The sequence below is a fragment of the Coregonus clupeaformis genome, chromosome 19, assembly GCF_020615455.1.
Source record: "Coregonus clupeaformis isolate EN_2021a chromosome 19, ASM2061545v1, whole genome shotgun sequence".
Lineage (NCBI taxonomy): Eukaryota > Metazoa > Chordata > Actinopteri > Salmoniformes > Salmonidae > Coregonus > Coregonus clupeaformis.
In genome coordinates, this window is record NC_059210.1 from 25,075,335 (window position 1) to 25,101,856 (window position 26,522).

General features: G+C 47.1%; 1 protein-coding gene across 1 annotated transcript in view; it reads right to left on the reverse strand.

The window, feature by feature from the left end:
* Positions 1-17,189: 17,189 nt before the first annotated feature.
* Positions 17,190-26,522, reverse strand: part of LOC121531783 (fatty acid 2-hydroxylase) — a 37,268-nt gene continuing 27,935 nt past the window's right edge. The window contains exons 2-7 of the mRNA XM_041837230.2: positions 22,916-23,005; positions 20,888-21,030; positions 20,563-20,663; positions 20,269-20,441; positions 19,725-19,977; positions 17,190-19,342 (exon numbers count right to left, since the gene is read on the reverse strand). Coding sequence (XP_041693164.1) covers positions 19,275-19,342; positions 19,725-19,977; positions 20,269-20,441; positions 20,563-20,663; positions 20,888-21,030; positions 22,916-23,005 — 828 coding nt within the window. The 3' untranslated portion in view covers positions 17,190-19,274. The remainder of the gene's footprint in view (positions 19,343-19,724; positions 19,978-20,268; positions 20,442-20,562; positions 20,664-20,887; positions 21,031-22,915; positions 23,006-26,522) is intronic.

Sequence of the window (26,522 nt, forward strand, 5' to 3'; positions counted from 1 at the left end):
TTTGCGAATAATCGCACCAACTGTTGTCACCTTCTCACCAAGCTGCTTGGCGATGGTCTTGTAGCCCATTCCAGCCTTGTGTAGGTCTACAATCTTGTCCCTGACGTCCTTGGAGAGCTCTTTGGTCTTGGCCATGGTGGAGAGTTTGGAATCTGATTGATTGATTGCTTCTGTGGACAGGTGTCTTTTATACAGGTAACAAACTGAGATTAGGAGCACTCCCTTTAAGAGTGTGCTCCTAATCTCAGCTCGTTACCTGTATAAAAGACACCTGGGAGCCAGAAATCTTTCTGATTGAGAGGGGGTCAAATACTTATTTCCCTCATTAAAATGCAAATCAATTCATATCATTTTTGACATGCGTGTTTCTGGATTTTTTTGTAGTTATTCTGTCTCTCACTGTTCAAATAAACCTACCATTAAAATCATAGACTGATCATTTCTTTGTCAGTGGGCAAACGTACAAAATCAGCAGGGGATCAAATACTTTTTTCCCTCACTGTATATATATATATTTGCGGGGGGGGGGAAATATATGGGAGATTGGAAGTGATGCAGACAATTACATTGATGGAATTTACAATCTATCTGCAATATTAAAGCTGATCTACCCTAAAAAAAAAAAAGACAAGCCTCTCAACAATTCATACACTCGTTCTCCTTAAAGTCATTAGTGTGGAGTCACTACACTGTTGTTGATCCATCCTCAGTTTTCTTCCATCACAGCCATAGAACTCTGTAGCTGTTTAAAATCACCATTGGCCTCATGGTAACATCCCTGAGCAGTTTCATTCCTGTCCTGCAGCTCAGTTCAGAAGGGTAACTGTATATTTTATGTGTCTGGGTGGTTTAATACACAATCCACAGCATTAACTTGACAATCCTTAAAGAGATATTCAATGTCTGATTTGTTATTATTAAAGATCTACCAATCATCTACCAATTATGAGGCTTTCGAAAAGCTCCCTGGTCCAGACAATATTGTAAACTATAGACTAATCAAATTTAGTAAGTACATTTTCTTGGAAAGAGAACTGCCCAGTGCTTCTCCACCCATGCCATGCATGGTCTCTAAATGAGACCACACAGGCCTATGCGCACTTGATCTCGGCTCCCCAACTAGGAGAGGAGAGGTAGGATACTGAACTTCAAGCAGTGAATGATGATAGTTTTGAATAATGCGACAAAGATGTGTTTACAGTTTTTGCCCATTGCTTACACACTAAAACCGAATGCTTAGACCAAAGCCTCAATACCTAAACTTCTTGTAGCATACCTTAAACACAGTGTAACCATAGCTTAAACACAATGTCAACTTTGCACTTTGTTTGCAATTCTGCGAAACACTACACACGTTTTCTTACATTAGACACTTTGTTCAAAAACAAAATCACCTGTTATCATTGGGAAAACACTCTGTTCAAAATGCAAAACTCATCTGGCAATTGTATGCACTTACATACACACCTGAAAACACTTGCACAGAAAACAGAACACCAATCAGTCTGAGCCTTAGCACTACAAATAGGCCTCAGGTAAGCCATTTTTAGAACTTTGCAAGCATGGAGGCAATGAGAGTCAGAGTAAGAGGAGGACAAAGAGAGAGAGGAGTCGGATGTGGAAGAGGATGTGGAAGAGGACGAGGACCAGTGCGGAGACGTACAGTGAGCTCCATAATTCATTGGACAGTGACCATTGTTTTGTTATTTTGGTTCTGTACTCTAGCACTTTGAGTTTGAAAGGATACAATGACAATGAGGGTGAAGTGCAGACTGTCAGCTTTAATTTGAGGGTATTTTCATACATATCGGATGAACCGTTTAGAAATGACAGCACCTTTTGTACATGGTCCCCCCATTTTAAGGTACTACAAGTATTTGTTAAATTGGCTTCACAGATGTGTGTCGTTAGGGCAGGTGTATTCATTTGTGTCGTTAGTGAATGCAGGAGAGCTGTTGATGAATAGTAATGATTCTAGACGTTGCTATTGCCTTTGGAGGTTGTTATTGGGGTGTGACAACATGAGGAAGACAGCAGTGTCGATGCAAATGAAGTTGGCCGTCATAAGGCTCAGAAATGAAAATCAATCATTCAGGAACATTGCAAAAACCCTGGCCATGCCCAAGTCAACAGTTTTGTTCATCATTAACAAGAAAAAAACAACCGGTGAACTCAATTATGTCAAAAGACCCGGTAGACAGAGGAAGACCACTGTAGTGGATGTCCGGAGAATACTCTCTATGGTGAAGAAAAAACCCCTGATAACAGCCCAACAGATCAAAAACACTCTCCTGGATGCAGGTGTAGATGTGTCAAAGTCTACCATACGCAGAAGACTACACCAGCAGGACTACAGAGGGTACACTACAAGATGCAAACCACTGATAAGCCTGAAGAACAGAAAGGCAAGATTACAGTTTGCTAAAAAGCACCTAAAAGAACCCCAAGAGTTCTGGAAAAAAATATTGTGGACAGATGAGACAAAGATTAACATGTACCAGAGTGATGGAAAGACAAAAGTGTGGAGAAAAAAAGAAATGCCCATGATCCAAAGCATACCACCTCATCCATGAAACATGGTGGAGGGGGGTGTTATGGCTTGGGCCTGTATGGCTGCCAGTGGAACAGGCTCACTTGTCTTCATCGATGATGTGACTGCAGACAGAAGTAGAACAATGAATTCTGAAGTCTACAGAAATATTTTATCTGCTCAGATAAAACCAAATGCCTCCAAACTCATTGGACGGCACTTAATCACGCAACAAGACAATGACCCTAAACATACTGCTAGAGCAACAAAGGGGTTTTTGATGGCCAAAAAGTGGAAAAACCTTGACTGGCCGAGTCAATCACCAGATCTGAATCCAATTGAACATGCATTTTCCATGCTGAAGAGGAGGCAATAAGTCCCCGAAACAAGCAGGAACTGAAGATGGCTGCAGTACAGGCCTGGCAGAGCATCACCAGGGAAGATACCCAGCGTCTGGTGATGGCGATGCATCGCAGACTTCAAGCAGTCATTGCATGCAAAGGATATGCGACCAAATATTAACAATGATTACTTTATTCTACATTATGTTAAACTGTCCAATGATTTTTGATGCCCGAAAATGGGGGGGACCATGTACAAAAGCTTCTATAATTCGTAAACGGTTCATCCGATATGTATGAAAATACCCTCAAATTAAAGCTGACAGTCTGCACTTCACCCTCATTGTCATTGTATCCTTTCAAACTCAAAGTGCTAGAGTACAGAACCAAAATAACAAAAGAATGGTCACTGTCCAGTGAATTATGGAGCTCACTGTATATCAGATGACATCAGGGCTACTCTGGTGTACCATGTGATAAATCATGGCCTGTCCATGAGGGAGGCTGGGCAAAGAGTCCACCCTAACCTCAGTCACTACACAGTAGCATCGATAATAAGGACATTCCGACTGGAGAACAGGTATATCCTCAAGTTTCTACTCCAGACTGTACCTACTGTGTGTGTCACATGATTCTGTATCATATTACAGTATTACTGTACTAACTATACTATACAAAAATGGGTAGTGCTGTGAAGTACTGTATATGTAAAGGAATACCATTGTGATGTTGCAGTACTGTGTACAGTTTGAAAGTACAGTATGTGAAAAATAACCTAACCAATGACATCTTGTGGTGGCATTTTCTACAGAATGGTTGGACGACCTCCTCAAGGTGGAAGGGAACGGCTCTTCACTCAACAACAAGAGCTTGCCATCATTGAAATGGTGCGAGAAAATAATGCAATCTGACTTCGTGAGTTGCAACAACGCATAATTGCAAATGGAAATGAATTCAACAATATCAACAGGGTCAGCATTTCTACACTAAGTCGCATCCTACAGAAACATAACTTCAGAATGAAGCAGCTGTACAGGGTGTCATTTGAGAGGAACAGTGTCAGGGTCAAGGATCTGCGCCATGATTATGTGCAGCTATGTGTCACTTTACTTTACATACTATATATTGTGATGTGGGAATGAGGGTTTATGCTGCCACCTGCCCTGCCTGTAGCTTGTAGTTTTTGTCTATACTCACCCAACCCAGCCCCTACTTGTGTGAAAATATAGACATTGTAGTTACTGTATGTGTTTTCAGTAACACTATTCAATATTTTCTGTTACAGACAGTTCTGGAGTTTGATGCCGCCGAACTGCCGCATGAGTTCATCTACGTGGATGAGGCAGGCTTCAATCTGGCCAAAACCAGGCGTCGGGGCCGTAACGTAGTTGGACAAAGGGCTGTTGTAAATGTCCCTGGGCAGCGTGGGGGAAATATCACCTTGTGTGCTGCAATTAGTGTCCAAGGATCATGCCACTCTAGGTCCCTACAATACAGGAAAGGTCATTGCATTTCTAGATGCACTACATGCAGTTGTGCAGGACAGACCACAGCAGCCCAGGTTTGTTGTCATCTGGGATAATGTTAGTTTTCACCGGGCTGCTCTGGTCCGAGATTGGTTCAACAACCATAATCATTTCACAGTTTTATACCTGCCCCCTTACAGCCCCTTTCTAAATGCAATCGAGGAATTCTTTTCAGCGTGGCGGTGGAAAGTATATGATCGGCAACCACATGCCCGCATGACTCTTCTGCAAGCAATGGAAGAGGCATGTGGAGACATTGAAGTGGGATCAATCCAAGGGTGGATTCGGCACACAAGGCGATATTTTCCCCAATGCCTAGCCCGTGAGGACATCGTCTGTGATGTTGACGAGGTCTTGTGGCCAGATCCGAACAGAAGGCGTGATCCATAAGCCCCCCGCCCCCACCACACACACGCACACACACACGCACACACACACAAAACAAGTATATGTTTTTTCCCCCAATAGCAATTTATCCAGTAATTGTCTTGTTTTTTTACTTTTGTTTTGTTGCTAAATTTGATGTTAAAAATTTCTGTAAGAATGTTTGTTTCTTTGTAAAAACTTTTTTGTAAATACTGTTTGATTACTGCAGAAATTCTACTTTTGAGTTTTACAGAAGACAATGACAATAAAAATAGAAACACAAAGACTGCAGTGTTTTATATAAAGCCCATCAGTGTGTTGCTGGTGATATGAAAGAGTAATTCAAATGTTGCTTGTGTGTATGGTTTTGTTGCAAGAATTTCATTTTTAGAAAGGAGTGTTAAGTTTTGATTGCAGTGTTTCATTTTGGCATATATGTGAGTTGTTAATCTCCAAGTGCTATGTCTGATTGGCTTGTGTGTTGAGTTTTGACATAATGAGCCAAATTCTGCAAAAAGTGTGTAAGCAATAGGCAAAAACTGTAATAGCCTACAATAGATAGGGTAACGCATACAAAACAGAAAGACGACCGTTTCAAAAGTTATGTCTTACTGCCTGCTGCCAACCGCAGCATGAAAAATGTCCACAGCGCCGCAATCATCTCTGTCGGGCCCATGGTTTACGTGGGTATCTTGCAGGAATGCAGTCCTCTACTCTGTGGGACAGTAGGAGGACCCGGGGCTGCAGACAGAAAGAGGCAAGCAGAGCTAGGAGGTGCCTGTCAGAGAGTAAAAATAAACACACAGAGCTCCACACCCTGAAGGGAAGAAGTTTCACTTCATTCCTGTCCTGGAACTCCGACTCACCCATCTGCAAGGACATATCCGCAGTGTGTCAGTGTGTGTATGTGTGTGTGTGTGTGTGTGTGTGTGTGTGTGTGTGTGTGTGTGTGTGTGTGTGTGTGTGTGTGTGTGTGTGTGTGTGTGTGTGTGTGTGTGTGTGTGTGTGTGTGTGTGTGTGTGTGTGTGTGTGTGTGTGTGTGTGTGTGTGTGTGTGTGTGTGTGTGTGTGTGTGTGTGTGTGTGTGTTTACGGTTGTGTTCTTCACCACTGACCAGGCCCCCCTTGATTTCAGGACCACAGTGTGGGTCATTCTCACAAAACTGACATTTGACCAAAAAATTATCTGGTCATTTTTCACAAAATGTCCTCTTGGATCACTGAGATTAGAATCTGTATTTATCGATTTCATAATTATTATTATGTTTTTTGATCAGATATTATGCAACAGTCCAACATTGTTCCCCTAATGGAAACTGAGTTTAACATAAGACTGAAAATAAAAAAATATTTTAAATGAAATTATAAAATTATAATAAAATTAAATCAGACTTTTCCCCAATTTTAGATTTTTTGCCGTTTCGGTAATGAGAAGGCCAAGTGGGGTAAAGGGGGTGTTTGAGAAAAAGAACCTCATTCTGAAGGCATATAAGCGAAAACATTTACTTCTACTACTCTTCTAGATGATGCATCAAGGGTGAATAAAACTTTATTTAAAAACTGATTGGAGTTTTTGCACTAACTTGAAAAAGTGTTAAGGTAATGAGACACATGTCCACAGACACTGTGTTTGTATGTAATACATATTACAGTTTAATGTAAATTCAACTACTGTAAAATTTTTTATGATTTATGGACAAACTACAGCAACATATTTTGTGTTTTATTCAAATACCATACAGTCCTTCATTCCCTCTCCTTTTTCTGTCCTTCCCCCACTCCTTTGATTCCTTACCTATCTAGCTTTCATTTTCCTCGGCCTTGATGTAACATGTATCTCTGTATAGACAGGCAAAGCCCAGAGGAAGTTGCTTGTCTGTTCAGATACCGCTAGTCTGATTATTCAGGCTGTAATACACAATTGTGACCGACCGACTCGATTCGGTCTTATGTAGCAACATTTCAAATGGTGTTTTTTTACATTTGATAAAAGTAGAGACTCAGAGCAAGAAAATTGTATATCATACACTGCAGTTGAGGAACAATGGGAAAGTAATTCTGCTTTGAAAGTTGATAAACTTGTAACCCCACTTTTGAGAAAATGGCCTTTGAATGTTTTGGTACACCTACTCTCTTTGTCTACACCCATTCAGCATCGTTCACGCCCTCTTAAGCATTAGCCCCACCCATCTCTTTAAGGATTCACATGTGAGGCCATGTGGTAAACACACGCTAAAATCTAGCAATGGAGTTCATGCCCATGATTTTGGAATGAGATGTTCGACAAGCTGGTGTCCTCATACTTATGGTCATGTAGTGTACCTCACTTCGTTGTTGAAGTATAAAGACATGAGTTACAAAACATGCTCGCATGGTTGGTTAACTCTTGAGGTTCCTCAGGTCTCCACTGAATTGGATAGATCCGCTTTTAGTTTTGATGCGCCCCACTGCTGGAACAATCTACAGATCTCGTTGAAATGGGATGCTCTGGTGCCGCTCAGGCAGTTTAGGGTATTGATTGAAGACCTGGTAGCTGAGAGATGTAGATGTTATCCATGATTGTATTTTGTATTTCTGTTTACTTTTGTGTGTTTCAACAGTTGCTTGTGTTCTATAAAATGTGTGAATTGTAAAATGCAGGGCTCCCTTGTAAAAGAGACCTTGGTCTCAATGGGACTCCCCTGATGAAATAAAGGTTGTTGTTTAACATTTCTTTAAAAAATGACAGAATGGAAAGAAGAATACAAATATACAGAGTACAAATATTCAAAAACATGCATATTGCTTGCAACAAGGCACTAAAGTAATACTGCAAAAAAAAACACAGCAAATGAATACACTTTTTGGCCTAAATTCAAAGCCTTATGTTTGGGGCAAATCCAACACAACACATCACTAAGTAACTGCCTCCTTATGTTCAAGCATGGTGGTGGCTGCATCATGGTATGGGTATGCTTGACATCTGCAAATACTGTGGAGTTTTGTTGGATAAAAAGAAACGGGATGGAGCTAAGCACAGGCAAAATCCTAGAGGAAAACATGCTTCTGTCATGAACCCTGCATCCTGAGTCGGTTCCTGCCTGTGTTGCCATTTTTCTGCTCGGAATCTCCAGTTTCCTGAGGGTTCGTGAACGCTCCCGGCCTGGTTGCCAGGCGACGTTGCTAGGCGGGAGATCTCCCGATTAACCGCAACTGCATCTCATCAGCGGTCTGCACACCTGGTCCTGATCATCACCCTTCTTAAGCCCTGACCTGACATCCATTCCCTGCCGGATCGTTAGCCATGAACAGTATGTTTGTCAGTGTATCAGCCTTGGAGTTTCTAGCGTTAGTTTTGTTGTTTTGCACCTTGTTGGCTTGCCGTGTACTTACCTCCGTTTTGTTTCTATCTGCAGTCAATCTCCCGGAACCTTCACCCAACCCCTGCCTGGTTGTCGGCGGCTGCCGAGCCATTCTTGGATCTACCACTGCACCTCCACCAACTCATCTCCGCCGTCCGCTCTGTCCCCTGGATTATTCTACATCGGGTTTTGAATCTGTTAAATAAATACTCACCTTCGTTTCAACTCACCTTGTCCTGGTCTGCTTCTGGGTTCTGGCTTAGTAAACCGTGACAGAACGATCCGGCCAGAAATGAACCCAGCGGACCTGGACTCTGTTCGCCATGCCATTACCCATCAGGAGAAGATGTTGGGACAACATAGCACGGCGCTACAGGAGATAGCTTTGTCCGTTCGGAACTTTTCTACCAGTCTGATCCAGGCTCAGCTCAGTTTGCCGGTGGAGAATCCACGACCGGTTTCACCCATCTCGCCTGCCGCTTCTGGAGCTGTGCCCTTCCGTGAGCCCAAGGTTCCGACGCCTGATGAATATGAGGGGGAGTTGGGAAGATGCCGTTCTTTCCTTATGCAGTGTGGATTAGTGTTCGATCTACAGCCCCACTCTTATGCCACAGACAAGGCTAGGATAGCCTTTGTCATTGAGTTGCTGAGTGGTCGAGCTCTGGAGTGGGCTTCAGCCGTTTGGGAACAACAGGACACCTGCATGGCCTCATACCAGGAGTTCACGGCCGAGATGAGGAAGCTATTTGACCATCCCGTCCGAGGTATGGACACAGCTAGGCGCCTGTTTTCGCTTCGCCAAGGAACTCACAGCGTTGCCGACTTCGTGATCGAGTTCAGGACTTTGGCTGTGGAGAGTGGGTGGAATGAGGAGTCTCTGCAAGCAACCTTTTACCAGGGGCTGTCGGAGCAGCTCAAGGATGAGTTGATCTCCTATCCGGAGCCTAGTGACCTGGACAGCTTGGTAGCCTTGTCTATTCGGGTGGATAACCGAGTTCGAGAGAGAAGGAGGGAGAAGCAATGGGGCCCGTCCACTTGTTCCCGGCGGTCGTCAAACTGCTCGGCTCGCTAAAGTTGGGAGGACTTTTAGCGAGCCAGTTTCAACCTCTCAATACCTCTGTCAGACCCCGTTTCCCGGCTACCCTCATGAACAGGAATCAGAGTCTAGCGATTAACGCTTCGTCGATTCAGGTGCCGATGGAAGCTTTATTGATGCCGAAGTGGTGGAACAGCTGGGGCTTTCCAAGGAGCGATTACCGGAAGCCATTGAAGCTACCACTCTGAACGGCAGTAGTCTGGCACGTATCACGATGAGGACTGAACCGGTTAAGATGCTGTTGTCAGGGAATCATTCTGAGGTCATCTCATTCTTCATTCTGCCTTCTTCCCATGTTCCTCTGGTCCTTGGATACCCCTGGCTGAAAGAACACAATCCCACGTTCGATTGGGTGACTGGCAAGGTAACTAGTTGGAGCCTTGAGTGTCATGCTAACTGCCTCAAGACTGCCTGTTCCCATTCTGTTCCCAGTCAGGTGATTGAGGCTAGACCCCCAGATTTGTCCCTAGTTCCCGAGACATATCACGATTTGGGGGAAGTGTTCAGTAAGCAGAGGGCTCTGTCACTCCCTCCCCACCGACCATATGACTGTGCAATAAACCTGTTCCCTGGAGCTGTGTCAGAGTGGTGTGTGTAGATGAGTGGAAGGAATCAAGCGCAGGAACCAGGATGACTTCAACCGTCTTTTTAGTAACGTTCAAACACGTGAACAAAATAGTCGCCAACCCAACCGGGTGGCGCAAAACAATTACGCACAAACACAGTGCGAAATACACAAGAAAAGCGCACGCAGTGCGAACTCTCGGGACAAGCAACAACGAGAGAAATGTAACCATACAGAGGCAGTCTGACCATAAACAATCACGCATAACACCTGACCCAAACAAACGAAACTAAATAGGGAACATCATCAAACACAAACAAGGGACAGGTGTTACAAAGAGACAAAACCAAACGAACAAGAAACATAGAACGGTGGCAGCTAGTACTCCGGAGACGACGACCGCCGAAGCCTGCCCGAACAAGGAAGAGGAGCAGCCTCGGCCGAAACCGTGACAGTACCCCCCCCTTGACGCGCGGCTCCAGCCGTGCGCCGACCCGGGGCTCGGGGACGACCCGGACGACGCGGAGCAGGGCGCGCAGGATGACCCCGATGGAACTCGGTCAGCAGGGACTGGTCCAATATGTCCCTCCTTGGCACCCAGCACCGCTCCTCCGGACCGTACCCCTCCCACTCCACGAGATATTGAAGACCCCCCATCCGGCGTCTCGAATCAAGGATGGACCTCACGGTGTGCGCCGGAGCCCCTCGATGTCCAACGGGGGTGGAGGAGTCTCCTCAATCTCAAAGTCCTGGAGTGGACCAGCTACCACCGGCCTGAGGAGAGACACATGGAACGAGGGGTTAATATTCTTGTAATCAATAGGTAGTTCTAACCTGTAACTCACCTCGTTCAATCTCCTCAGGACTTTAAAGGGCCCCACAAACCGCCGACCCAGCTTCCGGCAGGGCAGGCGGAGGGGCAGGTTTCTGGTTGAGAGCCAGACTCGATCTCCAGGTGCGTACACTGGCCCCTCACTGCGGTGTAGGTCGGCGCTCGTCTTCTGTCGACGTATGGCACGCTGCAGATGGACGTGTGCAGCGTCCCACGTCTCCTCCGAGCGCCGCACCCACTCATCCACAGCGGGGGCCTCGATCTGGCTCTCATGCCATGGTGCCAGAACCGGCTGGTACCCTAATACACACTGAAAAGGGGTTAGTTGGGTGGAGGAGTGGCGAAGAGAGTTCTGTGCCATCTCGGCCCAGGGCACATATCTCGCCCACTCCTCCGGCCGGCCCTGACAGTATGACCTCAGAAACCTACCCACATCCTGGTTCACACGTTCAACCTGCCCATTACTCTCCGGGTGGTAACCCGAGGTAAGGCTTACCGAAACCCCCAACCGTTCCATAAATGCTCTCCACACTCTGGAGGTGAACTGGGGGCCTCGGTCAGACACTATATCCTCGGGTACCCCGTAATGCCGGAAGACATGGGTGAACAGAGCCTCTGCGGTCTGTAGGGCAGTGGGTAGACCCGGCATGGGAAGGAGACGACAGGCCTTCGAGAACCGATCCACAACGACCAGGATGGTAGTATTCCCCTGTGAGGGGGGAAGGTCGGTAACAAAATCCACCGAGAGGTGGGACCAGGGTCGTTGTGGAATAGGCAGGGGTTGTAACTTACCCCTGGGCAAATGTCTGGGCGCCTTACACTGGGCACACACCGAACAGGAGGAGACATAAATCCTCACATCCCTAGCTAACGTTGGCCACCAGTACTTCGTGCTAAGGCAGTGCACTGTCCGGCCGATACCCGGATGGCCAGAGGAGGGGGACGTATGAGCCCAACAAATGAGGCGATCGCGTACCTCGAGCGGAACGTACGTCCGACCCACTGGACACTGTGGAGGACTCGGGTCGGTGCGTAACGCCCGCTCGATCTCGCCATCAACCTCCCACACCACCGGTGCAACCAGACAAGACTCTGGTAGTATGGGCGTGGGCTCAACGGACCTCTCCTCCGCGTCATACCGCCGAGACAGAGCATCTGCCTTCCCGTTCTGGGACCCAGGGATGTATGTGATCTTAAACACAAACCGGGCTAGAAACATAGTCCAGCGGGCCTGGCGAGGATTCAGTCTCCTAGCTGCCCGGATGTACTCCAGGTTACGATGGTCAGTTAGAATGAGGAAAGGGTGTTGAGCCCCCTCGAGCCAATGCCGCCACACCTTTAGGGCCTGTACCACGGCTAACAGCTCCCTGTCTCCTACGTCATAATTCCGCTCCGCCGGACTGAGCTTCTTTGAATAAAACGCACAGGGACGGAGTTTAGGTGGAGTGCCAGAACGCTGGGAAAGAACGGCCCCTATCCCGGCCTCTGACGCGTCCACCTCTACCTGGAACGGTAAAGAGGGATCCGGATGTGCCAACACCGGCGCCGAGGTAAACAGGTCCTTCAGTCTCCCAAATGCCCTGTCCGCCTCAGCTGACCACCGCAAGCGCACCGGACCCCCCTTTAACAGAGACGTTATGGGAGCTGCCACCTGTCCAAAACCCCGGATAAACCTCCGGTAATAATTCGCAAAACCCAAGAACCGTTGCACCTCCTTCACAGTGGTTGGGGTCTGCCAATTACGCACAATCCCCCCGTCTATGAGGCGGCAGCTGCGCCGCCCTAGTCTTACTAAACGCCAGTTTCAAATCCTCATACTCGGGGGGAATATGCAGTGCTGTCATTAGATTCGGACTTTCCACCGAGGTCGCCCCTATGGAAACACCCAGACACCGCCCCTCACACTGGGCAGACCACCCTTTAAGAGCTTTCTCTCGCCACATAATAGTAGGGTCATGGGTCATCAACCAGGGAAGACCCAGCACTACCGGATACGCAGGAGAGTCAATCAGATAGAGCTGAATTATCTCCTCATGACCCTCCTGCGCCATCATCTGAAGGGGTGCTGTGACCTCCCTAATCAACCCAGACCCTAACGGACGGCTATCTAGGGCATGAACGGGAAAAGGCTTATCAACTGGAAGGAGGGGAATCCCTAACTCTATACAGAACTGGCGATCTACAAAATTCCCAGCTGCGCCTGAATCTACCAGCGCCTTATGCTGGGAACGAGGTGCAACCTGTGGAAAACAAACAGGCAAGGTTAGGTGCACGACAGAAAGCTCTGGGTAAGTAGGGCGCCTACTCACCTGGGGGACCCCCAATGCGTGACCTGCCTTCTCCCTCACCGGGGGACCCTCCCCAACACCTAGCCGCGGTGTGCCCTCCACGGCCACAGTTAGTGCAGGGACCGGGCCCCCTCGGGTTCCTACTCCTCCGTTCCCTAGCGCCAGCACCCCCGAGCTCCATAGGGCTCGGCTCGGAGGTGCTGGAGAGTGGAATGGGCGAACCCCCCCCGGAACGTCCACGGGTGGCGAGCAGGGTATCCAGCCGAATGGCCATGTCGACAAGCTGGTCAAAGGTCAACGAGGTGTCCCTGCACGCCAACTCTCGCTGGACGTCCTCCCGGAGGCTGCAGCGGAAGTGGTCGATATGGGCCCGCTCATTCCACCCTGCATCGGCCGCTAGGGTCCGGAACTCCAATGCAAAGTCCTGGGCGCTCCTCATCCCCTGTCGGAGGTAGAACAGACGCTCCCCGCCGCCTTCCCCTCTGGTGGATGGTCAAACACAGCACGGAAGCGGCGGGAGAACTCCGCATAGTTAGTGGTAGCGGCGTCCATTCTCCTCCATTCAGCGTTGGCCCACTCCAACGCCTTGCCGGTGAGACAGGAGATGAGGGCTGAGACGCTCTCGTGTCCCGAGGGCGCCGGGTGTACGGTGGCGAGGTAGAGCTCCACTTGCAGCAGGAACCCTTGACACCCGGCAGTGGAGCCGTCGTACGCCCTCGGGAGCGAGAGCCGAATCCCACTGGGTTCCGGAGATGAGGCAGGAGGACTGACCGATGGGGATGGTTCGGTTCGTGGGGCGTGGGTACCCCGCTGGTTTCCCATCGGTGCAGAGTGTTCATCACCCCCTCCAGGGCATGACAGACCTGGTTAATACGATCCTCCTGTCCACGAAGACGTTCCTCCATCCCGGCTGTTGGCGCGGTCGCTCCTGCTGATTCCATGGATAGATGCGTGATTCTGTCAGAGTGGTGTGTGTAGATGAGTGGAAGGAATCAAGCGCAGGAACCAGGATGACTTCAACCGTCTTTTTTAGTAACGTTCAAACACGTGAACAAAATAGTCGCCAACCCAACCGGGTGGCGCAAAACAATTACGCACAAACACAGTGCGAAATACACAAGAAAAGCGCACGCAGTGCGAACTCTCGGGACAAGCAACAACGAGAGAAATGTAACCATACAGAGGCAGTCTGACCATAAACAATCACGCATAACACCTGACCCAAACAAACGAAACTAAATAGGGAACATCATCAAACACAAACAAGGGACAGGTGTTACAAAGAGACAAAACCAAACGAACAAGAAACATAGAACGGTGGCAGCTAGTACTCCGGAGACGACGACCGCCGAAGCCTGCCCGAACAAGGAAGAGGAGCAGCCTCGGCCGAAACCGTGACAAGCTGTCTATCCCAAGGGACGGTTATACAGCATCTCCCGACCTGAACGTGAGGCTTTGGAGACCTACATCAAGGAGTCCCTAGCGGCTGGTCTGATTCGTCCCTCATCATCACCCCTGGGGGCAGGATTCTTCTTTGTAGGTAAGAAGGATGGCTCTCTTCAACCGTGTATTGATTATAGGGGGTTGAATGATATCACGGTCAAGAACAAGTATCCCCTGCCCTTGATGAGCTCTGCCTTCGACTCCTTACAGGGTGCTACTGTGTTCACCAAGCTAGACCTACGCAATGCGTATCACCTGGTCCGGATCAGAGAGGGGGACGAGTGGTTGACGGGTTTCAATACACCGATGGGTCACTTCGAGTATCAGGTGATGCCGTTTGGACTGACCAATGCTCCAGCAGTGTTCCAGAGTATGGTGAATGACGTCCTGAGAGATATGATCGGTCTCTTTGTGTTTGTTTACCTGGATGACATTCTTATCTTCTCGAAGGAACCTTCCAGCCACGTCCAGCATGTCAGGCAGGTTCTGCAGCGATTGTTGGAGAATCGCCTGTTCGTGAAGGCCGAGAAGTGCGAATTTCACGCCCACACTACATCCTTCCTCGGGTACATCATCTCCAGGGGAGAGATCAGGATGGACCAGGAGAAGGTTAGGGCGGTTCTGGAATGGGCCCAGCCCGGTACGAGATTGCAGCTCCAGAGGTTTCTGGGGTTTGCGAATTTCTATCGCAGATTCATCCGGGATTACAGCCGTGTGGCCGCTCCTTTAACTGCCCTGACTTCCAGTACCAGGACCTTCAGTTGGAACCCTGAGGCGGACCGAGCGTTCCTGGATTTGAAGAGGCGATTCACCAATGCACCGATTCTCTCTCAACCTGACACGGCCCGTCAGTTCGTCGTGGAAGTGGATGCGTCTGATGTGGGGGTTGGCGCCATCCTGTCCCAGCGATGCTCCACTGACAGGAAACTCCATCCCTGCGCCTACTACTCTCGTCGTCTTTTGTCTGCGGAGAGGAACTACGATGTGGGTAACCGGGAGCTTCTCGCTGTGAAGCTTGCCTTGGAGGAGTGGCACCACTGGTTGGAGGGGGCGGAGCAACCGTTTATTGTCTGGACCGACCACAAGAATCTTGCTTACGTGCAATCGGCTAGACGTCTCAACTCCCGTCAGGCCAGGTGGGCTTTGTTTTTCGGACGCTTTAATTTTTCCCTGACGTTCCGACCTGGGTCTAAGAACGGCAAGGCAGACGCCTTGTCCCGGATGTTCTCCAAGACGGAGGAGAGTGGGGCCAAGACCGAGACGATTCTTCCCCGGAACTGTGTCGTGGGAGCAGTTATGTGCAGGATTGAGGAGGAGGTTATGGCGGCCCTTCGGACGCAGCCCGGTCCGGTATCGGTCCACCCGGTCGTTTGTTTGTGCCTGAGTCTGTTCGTTCTGCTGTCCTCCAATGGTCCCACGCCAGCTGCCGAGCCATTCTTGGATCTACCACTGCACCTCCACCAACTCATCTCCGCCGTCCGCTCTGTCCTCTGGATTATTCTACATCGGGTTTTGAATCTGTTAAATAAATACTCACCTTCGTTTCAACTCACCTTGTCCTGGTCTGCTTCTGGGTTCTGGCTTAGTAAACCGTGACAGCTTCAGTCTGTTTCACACCCACCAGACACTGGGAGAGGAATTCACCTTTCAGCAGAACAATAACCTATAAAACAAGGCCAGATCTACACTGGTGTTGCTTATTAAAAAGACAGTGAATGTTATTTAAGGCCAAGTTACAGTTTTGACTTAAATCTGCTTCAAAATATATGTAAAGACTTGAAAATTGATGTCTAGCCATGATTCCCAACATCGTGACAGAGCTTGAATAATTATGAAAAGAATAATGGGCTAATATTGCACAATTCAGGTGTGTAAAGCTCTATATGTTGACCACACCGCCTGTGTTTCGCGCGGGAGCTTTACAAAATAAATGTACACATACGGTACCAGTCAAAAGTATGGACACACCTACTCTCTCAAGGGTTTTTCACTATTTTCTATATTGTAGAATAATAGTGAAGACATCAAAACTATGAAATAACACATATGGAATCATGTAGTAACCAAAAAATTGTATATATATTTTATATTTGAGATTCTTCAAATAGCCACCCTTTGCCATTATGACAGCTTTGCACACTCTTGGCATTCTCTCAACCAGCTTCAACTGGAATGCTTTTTCAACAGTCTTGAAGGAGTTCCCACATATGGTGAGCACTTTTTGGCTACCTTTCCTTCACTCTGCCATCCGACTCATCCCAAACCATCTCAATTTGGTTGAGGTCGGGGGATTGTGGAGGCCAGGTCATCGGATGCAGCACTCCATCACTCTCCTTCTTGGTAAAATAGCCCTTACACCGCCTGGAGGTGTGTTGGGTCATTGTCCTGTTGAAAAACAAATGACAGTCCCCCTAAGCCCAAACCAGATGGGATTTCCAATTTGGAATTTCCAATTTGGACTCCAGACCAAAGGACACATTTCCACCGGTCTAATGTCCATTGCTCGTGTTTCTTGGCCCAAGCAGGTCTCTTCTTATTATTGATGTCTTTTAGTAGTGGCTTCTTTGCAGCAATTTCGACCATGAAGGCCTGATTTACACAGTCCCTTCTGAACAGTTGATGTTGAGAAGCTTAGCTCTCTGTTGTTTATGACAGCTGGAAGGTCCTCTGTTCTGAGACCAGTGTCTCAGGAGATCCTAGAGGATATGTACAGTATGATGTATGACATCAATCCTTCATTCGCAGCCATTACTAAGGCAAAGAATAACAGAATGATCTACAGTTCACTACTATAAAAAATAAACATAATAGTAGGTTTAGAAGACAACAATGGGCCGGCTCAAAAACAAAATACGACAAGTGATCATCAGAAAGATACAGGCATTTATTTACAGATATATCTGCATTTGCATAGACATTTAAAAACAAAGTTAAAATATATATTATGGTAAACAGATTTGGAAAATTCATTAAATGCATCATTTAGCAGAGATAGTTTCACTTGACAGAATTATAGCTTACAAGTTGTTTATAAATATTTATATGTAGTATTACTTTAACCCAACAGGTGGCACCTTCCTCAGCCAGAAGCTTGAGGGGAGGGCAGGGAAGAGGAGGGGGCATGGCAGGGAGGAGGAAGGGGACATCATCATCAACATTATCCTTATTTTCATCATTATTATCATTATTAACCTCACAACAATTGTTGGTTCTTTATCAAGTCATGTGAAAAGTTCATCATACAAAAGTCATCATCATTATCATAAGCATGAGTACAAATATTGGTTTGAACATGCATCATCTCAGTACTGTAATATGAGTCCTTTATGCTAATCTGGGTATTTTACTGAGCCTCCGCTGACCGTTCTCTGTCTGAACACAGTGTGAACACAACCCAACCCCGACCCCTGACCTGAGTTCCAAACAGACCACTCCCACCGCAATTTTTATACAGTTAAGTACATGCTGGATTATACATAATATTTTTGCAATGAAGAATTACTCTCATCTTATAAATCACCCCAATCAAGCCCCCTTGGAGGTGATAGGAGACTGTGGCCCCCAGAATATTCCCTTACTGCAGCTGTAGTGATATACTATCACTAACATGACCTAACTAATGGTTCAAATCACTGTCTGAGACCACATGGGCTTCGTGAGGAACAGTAGGAGTATTTGGGCTCGTCTGTAGTGGCTTCACCCAAGGGTTCAAACTAAAGAAAATCAAGAAGGGAATTAGGGAATGAACAAAAGCACAGAATGCAGAAGATGGTACAAAGGATAGAAACATTAGGATATAAAACAAGTAGTCAGAACAGCTGAGGATCGACCCGTAACTGAACCAAGGGTCTCCTACACTTTAGTCTGACGCTAGATCGTCATCCTACATGCAGGGAGGATAACGGGCACCTATAGTGAGGACCTAATCTAATCGGCCCCATCCTTTAGCTGTCACACTAGCCATGTGCTGCTTCCTACAGCAGGAGACCTGATAGACCGGCCTCATGCCCTCAGTGTTCTGTCTCTGTATCCATAACAGCACGTATCCAGCCATCCTTCAATTCATCCATCCTCACAAAAATCAGGATGTATACATCCGACTCCATCTCTCTCCACCTAGTAAAACATCAACTAATTCTGAAGCTTCATTTGACATGTCAACAACAAACCAGAGTGTATATGAGAGAGATGGAATGGGAAATGTCCCAGTTTAAGCAAGACACTACAGACTAACCATCATTGGATTCGGTGAGCATATGCTGTCAAAAGCGATTTTCTGTGGTTAGAGCATTAGTAACGCATGACCTCTAGAATAGAGGAGAGCATTCTACAGCATCAACACTCCAGGGATAGAGAAGGGACTTTCCTGAGTTTTCTTAAATGTAAATGTATAAACTTGGACAGCTTCTATAAGGACAAGTGTAATCTCTTTCACCTTTCACCCTCATAAACATCACTCATTCTCCTCTCTCTTCCACATTCACACTCCCTCTCTCACTTTCCAGTCTCTCTCTACTGTCGCTGGTGGGATGTTGACCGTTAGAACCTGGGACTGCATGTAAGTTAATCCTTACTGCATCATAGTCATATACAATCTTAATTGTATCCTTTTGTCCATTATAAACAAAATGTATAAACAATAAAGAAATATAAACATGTGCCCCATCCCCGACCCTCCCTCCCCCAGTTCTGAAAAGATATCTTCCTGCTTTGACTAGCAGGTGGAACATTATGGAGAAGTGTGTTTTGTTTTGTTTTGTTTTGTTTGGAGTGGAGAGTAGCACTGTAGCAGCGAAGCAGTGAACCAGACAGACAGACTGGTTTGTGGTAGTTTATAGGGACATGCTGGGGTCACAGGGTATATGGAGTAATTGAAGGGGTAAGTTGTCAGGTGTAAGAGGGATGGGGAAGGTTGCCCCCCTTTGGAGAGTAGATGAAGTTGGGTCTTCTAAAAGGTCTGTTCAGGGATCACTGTGTTGAACGGATGGTCCCACAATGTGGTGCTGATTCCAAAACCTGCAGAGGGAAACCAATGAATGTCATCATTGAGAGGACCGAGTCATAAGGTATAATAGATATAAGAACCATACACAGAGCTGAACTAATAATAATAATAATAATATGCCATTTAGCAGACGCTTTTATCCAAAGCGACTTACAGTCATGTGTGCATACATTTTTACGTATGGGTGGTCCCGGGGATCGAACCCACTACCCTGGCGTTACAAGCGCCATGCTCTACCAATTGAGCTACAGAGGACCACTACAGGGAATTACAGAGACGTATGAAGAGTCTGAGGTCATATACTTTACATTCTATGTCCCTCATTCTCTCCATCAGAAGTTACTATGCCAACAGAAGTATGGTGATACAAAGAGCTATTCTGGTCCTCCTTACCTGCTCTTTGGTGTTCAAAGTGGTGCTTGACGTGGTATGCCTTGAGGCTGTACAGGTAGGAGTTTCTCTGAGGGGAGCCGTAGTGAAGGTAGTAGTGGATCATATCGTACACCACGTACCCAAACAGCCCCCCCACAAACAGGGACACCCCCAGGGTCTCGGGGAAGGCCTTGGTCAGCAGCAGGTAGAAGCTGCCTATCATCACTGAGGCCAGGCCAGGAGGAAAGACCAGGCGGGAGCCATCATAGGGTGACTGGAGGGAGGAAACAGCAGGGTTAACCATGGTGTTAGTTCAGGAGCACATAGACATTGACTAGTTACTGAAAACGTTGGTTTTGTCAGTCAAGCATATGGCTTGGCCTAGATTTGGAACAAAAATTATATCCTTCTGCAGTTTCCCAAGTTTCTGAATTCCAAATGAATCATAAACAAAAGAGGCATAAAACACATGTAAGTACTTATCCGTTTACAAAAAGACATCAGTGATTTTTAACATTAGTTCCAGAGTATCCTTCACTCTGTTCTGTGTATGACTGTATATCACCTTATGATGCTGTCCGTGCAGCAGGAAGTGAATGGTGATGAGGTAATAGTTGTGGGCGGGTGGGCGCATGTGGAAGACGAAGCGATGGATGCAATATTCGATGAAGGTCCACATGACCATGCCCATTATGAACATGAGGGGAAAGCTGTACTTGTGCACCAAGATGGAGTAGTCTGCAGAGGGAGGTGGTGGGACAGATACACGATATAGATATCTACTAGACAATACATGAGAAAAAGCATGAATTTGCTGGATGGATAGGCAGACAGACAGACATGATTGTGTGTTTGTTACCTGTGCTGGCAAACAGTCTGGTTGTCTCCAGTGCCAAGGTGGTGTAGCAGTACCAGCAGAGATAGAACACCAGTGGCATCCACACAGCAGGGACCATGTACCTACACACAGACAATCAAATGACTTATCATCTAAACCCAAGCTTATCGTTCTGGGGTAAGTGCTTTTCTACACTGTATGGGCCGGTTTCCCAGACAGAGATTAAGCCTAGTTTGGGACTAAAAGTATGCTTCATAGAGAGTCTCCATTGAAATAGCCTTTTAGTCCAGGACTAGGCTTAATCTGTCAGGAAAACCGTCCCGAAGTGTACATTCATCTCTCTTACCAGGATGTTTTAGTGCTGGCCTCTAGAAACTCGTTCCCGAACAGGCGAATGGGCCGGTCCACTGGCTGGTGCACCCAGGTGTCATATTTCTCTCCCAGGTGGCCCACCTGCCAGGCCAGGGGCTTCCGCCAGTCCACCAGGTCCTGCGGGAATAGCAGAGGAGCCACAACTTAGGTTACAACACAGTACAGTAGCTTAAGCCTTACAGCACACAACACAACAGTACAATACATACATACAGCATCATACAATACAAGGTGATTATAATGTGTCAGAACCCCATTAGCACCACTTCTGCCTAAAAGCTTGAATTACTACATCAAACTACATATTTTTCATGTAGAATCGAAATCCAATGGAAATTGGACTGGATAACTTATTTCAGTCATAACTTTATGACAGTGAGATCACGTTGGCTTGGCCCTTCTGACTGATGGTGGTCTGTCCAGCAGGTGGCGGTAGAGAGACTGAGACAGATGTCCAGAGGAAAGAGTCTCCACCACACCACACTTCAGACCCAGGAAGTAGAGGCGTTGTGCAACTCCCTGATAAACATGTGATCCAATCTCTGTGAAGGATCTGCTGATCATATCTCTGTCCATACCCTTTTCTAAACGTCTCCTTTACCCTTTAATGTGACCTTAGAGTCATGGTCTCTTATGCACTGTAATTGATTATAGGGTGGGTCAGGTGGATATAGACTTTATGAAATATCTATTTACTATAGTAGACAAGGTTGGATCTATTTAGAGAAACAAAAATGTAAACAAACCATTCATTGAGGACATCCATTGTCTTGGTGTAGGAGGTTAAAAGTGAGGAATGTGGTTTCAGTCAGGTATGTGTTGAAAAGCAAACCGACAGTTCAATAAGATAACAATGAGTGACAAAAGTATCATGGTATTCATGCCACAGATTCCTCCACTGTATAAGTATGTAGGGCTGAATGAGCCAAGAGAAGAGACGCTGCACTAGGTATGTGACAAGCATCATGCCATCACTCAACGCATCACAATGACCAACACACACAGCTGGCCCTGGCCACCCCTGTTGCAAAGTAAAGGTGACTCGCTGCTATCCACTAGCGACTAGCTAATCCAAAAACATTCCTAAGGCCTGAGAAGGCCTGCCCCTGTTCTGTTAGTGAGAACAGAGGACCCTCTCCCTGCATACAGTAACCTGTCTATCTGTACTGAATACTGATAAACCTTCCACATATCTACATATCTACTAGAGATGGTCATAAGCTATGATTATGAATGCCTCAAAGCGGCTCCCACACTGTCTTCAATAATTAGCTGTGAAAACAGTTGGGCACACATTTTTTTAGCAAAGCTGGGTGAATGACTGAGCGTGGTCACCTCTCTATCCTTCCCAGCTCTCTCTTTCTCTCTCCATCTTCTCCCTTTATGTGTCAACGCAGGAGTGTACTGTAGCTCACAGGCCACAGTCAGAGCAGCAGGACTCTGAACTCAAGGGCCTTGGACCAGACACATTGATGTTGCACAACCCTGACTGCCTGCAACACTGCCTGCTCCTATAGAACAGCAACATAGTGTCACAGTGTTGGGCCAATGACGGCCCAGTACGGCTCTGGGATCTGAGCTCTACTCTGACTTGTAGTTAAACCCCAGAACCATTCCCTGATATGATCACCTGTCACTTCCTGCCTAGCTGACAGCCTGCAGTTGTTGGGTTTTGATGCTCAGCCTGATCAAAGGGAAGTCCAGAGGGCATCCTCTAGATCAGTGGTTCCCAACCAGGGCTACTAGGACCCCTGGGGGTACTTAGCCCATCCAAAGGGGGTACTTGAAAAGACTCATGAGACCATAGGCCTACTGGTAAAATGCACATGAGGGGGTACTTCAGGGGTACTCCGGGCAGAGCAAAATTCAGTTGGTGGTACAGTAACCGAAAAAGGTTGGGAACCACTGCTCTAGCTCTTTCTATCTTACTCTTTTCTTCTTCCAGTTTTTTTTCTGATTCTCTCTCTCCCGCTCACTTTCTCTCAATGTATTTTTCTCTCACCGTCTCCAGGTCGACTTGACTGCATTTGCTGAGGGGTGAAGGCTCCTCGTCCACGGTGTGCTCCTGAGTCTTCCTCCTCTCCCTCACCGTCTGTGGAACAACAGGAGACAGTGGGAGACAATGGTTGTGTGCTCCAATTCAAAATGCAAACATCGGCAGGATATCAATTAAGGCACTCATGCACACTGACACTCCGACACACACACAGAAACACCCACTTCATCTTTTTCCCACTCACACATAATATGCACATACATTTATACTGACTCTACACACACCACGTACACCCAGTCACATACAATTATCATATACACTTGTCAAGCAAATAACTGCCGCTCTCATGGTAATTAACCGTTAATTAACATAAACACATTTAGCATCTCCTGACTTCCACACATACCCTACAAGCAACTGATGCAGACCTTTGAAACATCTACATTGAAAAAAGTCTAATAAATCCATTTAATATAGCCTACACCTTTACATTTTCTTCATAAAAATGGATTTATTGTGGTCTTTTCAGAAGAACAGAATAGCATACTCTGAGTTGTCCTTATGTTAGGGCCTGATCTGGCTATGCCATATGGCTATGGGCTACACTCATTTAGCAGACAAGATTCGCTTAGAATTCTGTGGCATTAATTTATAGTATTTTATGGTATGAAGAATACAATTGAACCAAGCTGAATAAAATAGAAAGTAGATTTCTCCAAACGATTTGAGGGAGTGCACACATGCGGCTATTCTGTGTTGAGCGGTTAACAAAGAAACAGGTACCAGAGGAAAAAAACTCTAGACCACCTTTACTCCACACACAGAGACGCATACAAAGCTCTCCCTCGCCCTCCATTTGGCAAATCTGACCATAACCCTATCCTCCTGATTCCAGCTTATAAGCAAAAACTAAGCACCAGTGACTCGGTTAATAAAAAAGTGGTCAGATGACCCAGATGCTAAGCTACAGGACTGTTTTGCTAGCACAGACTGGAATATGTTCTGGGATTCTTCAGATAGCATTGAGGAGTACACCACATCAGTCACTGGCTTCATCAATAAGTGCATTGATGACGTCGTCCCCACAGTGACCGTACGTACATACCCCAACCAGAAGCCATGGATTACAGGCAACATCTGCACTGAGCTAAAGGGTAGAGCCGCCGCTTTCAAGGAGCGAGACTCTAACCAGGAAGCTTATAAGAAATCCCGCTATGCCCTCCGACGAACCATCAAACAGGCAAAGAGTATATACAGGACTAAGATTGAATCGTACTACACCGGCTCTGACGCTCGTCGGATGTGGCTCGCGAACTGCCCAGTGACACAAGCCTAACAGACGAGCTAAATCACTTCTATGCTCGCTTCGAGGCAAGCAACACTGAAGCATGCATGAGAGCATCAGCTGTTCCGGATGACTATGTGATCACGCTCTCCGTAGCCGATGCGAGTAAGACTTTTAAGCAGGTCAACATTCACAAGGCCACAGGGCCAGACGGATTACCAGGACGTGTATTCCGAGCATGTGCTGACCAACTGGCAAGTGTCTTCACTGACATTTTCAACATGTCCTTGACTGAGTCTGTAATACCAACATGTTTCAAGCAGACCACCATAGTCCCTGTGCCCAAGGACACTAAGATAACCTGCCTAAATGACAACCGACCCGTAGCACTCACGTCTGCAGCCATGAAGTGCTTTGAAAGGCTGTTCATGGCTCACATCAACACCATTATCCCAGAAACCCTAGACCCACTCCAATTTGCATACCGCGCCAACAGATCCACAGATGGTGCATTGTTTCTTGCCTTAAGCTGGGCATCATTCACAAGTGATAATTTATCATTCGCAAGTGATAGGCTAATATTGTCACCCATAAGACTATTCTTGATTTAATCTTGTCTTTACATATACTAAATAATAAACTCAGCAAAAAAAGAAACGTCCCTTTTTCAGGACCCTGTCTTTCAAAGATAATTTGTAAAAATCCAAATAACTTCACAGTTCTTCATTGTAAAGGGTTTAAACACAGTTTCCCATGCTTGTTCAATGAACCATAAATAATTAATGAACATGCACCTGAGGAATGGTCATTAAGACACTAACAGCTTACAGACGGTAGGCAATTAAGGTCACAGTTATGAAAGAGGCCTTTCTACTGACTCTGAAAAACACCAAAAGAAAGATGCCCAGGGTCCCTGCTCATCTGCGTGAATGTGCCTTAGGCATGCTGCAAGGAGGCATGAGGACTGCAGATGTGGCCAGGGCAATAAATTGCAATGTCCGTACTGTGAGATGCCTAAGACAGCGCTACAGGGAAACAGGACGGACAGTTGATCGTCCTCGCAGTGGCAGACCACGTGTAATAACACCTACACAGGATCGGTACATCCGAACATCACACCTGCGGGACAGGATGGCAACAACAACTGCCCGAGTTACACCAGGAACGCACAATCCCTCCATCAGTGCTCAGACTGTCCTCAATAGGCTGAGGGCTTGTAGGCCAGTTGTAGGCCTGTTGTAAGGCAGGTCCTCACCAGACATCACCGGCAACAACGTCGCCTATGGGCACAAACCCACCGTCGCTGGACAAGACAGGACTGGCAAAAAGTGCTCTTCACTGACGAGTCGCGGTTTTGTCTCACCAGGGGTGATGGTCGGATTCGCGTTTATCGACGAAGGAATGAGCGATACCCTGAGGCCTGTACTCTGGAGCGGGATTGATTTGGAGGTGGAGAGTCCGTCATGGTCTGGGGCGGTGTGTCACAGCATCATCGGACTGAGCTTGTTGTCATTGCAGGCAATCTCAACGCTGTGCGTTACAGGGAAGACATCCTCCTGTGACGAGTACTGAGGATACGAAGAGGCAGGACGCAGAGGCAGGAATCAACAAGGTAAAGGTTTACTTAACAATGAGAAAGAAAATAACAAGGAGCGAGTAAATGACACGACGCTAACAATTACACACAACAATGACTGAACAGTCCAGGGCTATATAGTGGTGGTGATGAGATGATGAGGTGCAGGTGCGCTGGAGGTGATTACTTTGCGTTGGGTTTCCATTCCTGTGGTGCTGAGGTGGTGCGCTCAGACCGGTGGCTCAGTAGACCGGCGAATCAGAGCGCCGGAGGGGAGCAACGGGAGGAGACGGGACAATACCCCCCCCCCCCAGATGCGCAGCTCCTGCTGCAGGACATCACCAGCCATGAGGATGACCCCGAGGACGAGGAGCGGGCCGGAGGGGTATTAGCAGGCGCTGGGTCCTCCTGAGCCACCAGGCGGATGTCATCGTCCACATCCCAAACGACAGGTGCAACGATGAGAGACAGGGGCAGGATAGGACCCACCAGATCCTTCCTTTCTCCGGTATGGTGCATCCTGGAGAGTGCGTCGGCTTTCACATTCTGGGATCCTGGGCGGTAGGACAGAATGAACTGAAAGCGAGTAAGAAATTGGGCCCACCTGGCTTGACGAGAGTTCATCCGTTTCACTGCCCGTATGTGCTCCAAATTCCGGTGGTCAGTAAGAATCTGGAATGGATGGACTCCGCTCTCCAGACAGTGTCTCCATTCCTCCAGAGGGAGGACCACCACCAACAGCTCCCTGTCTC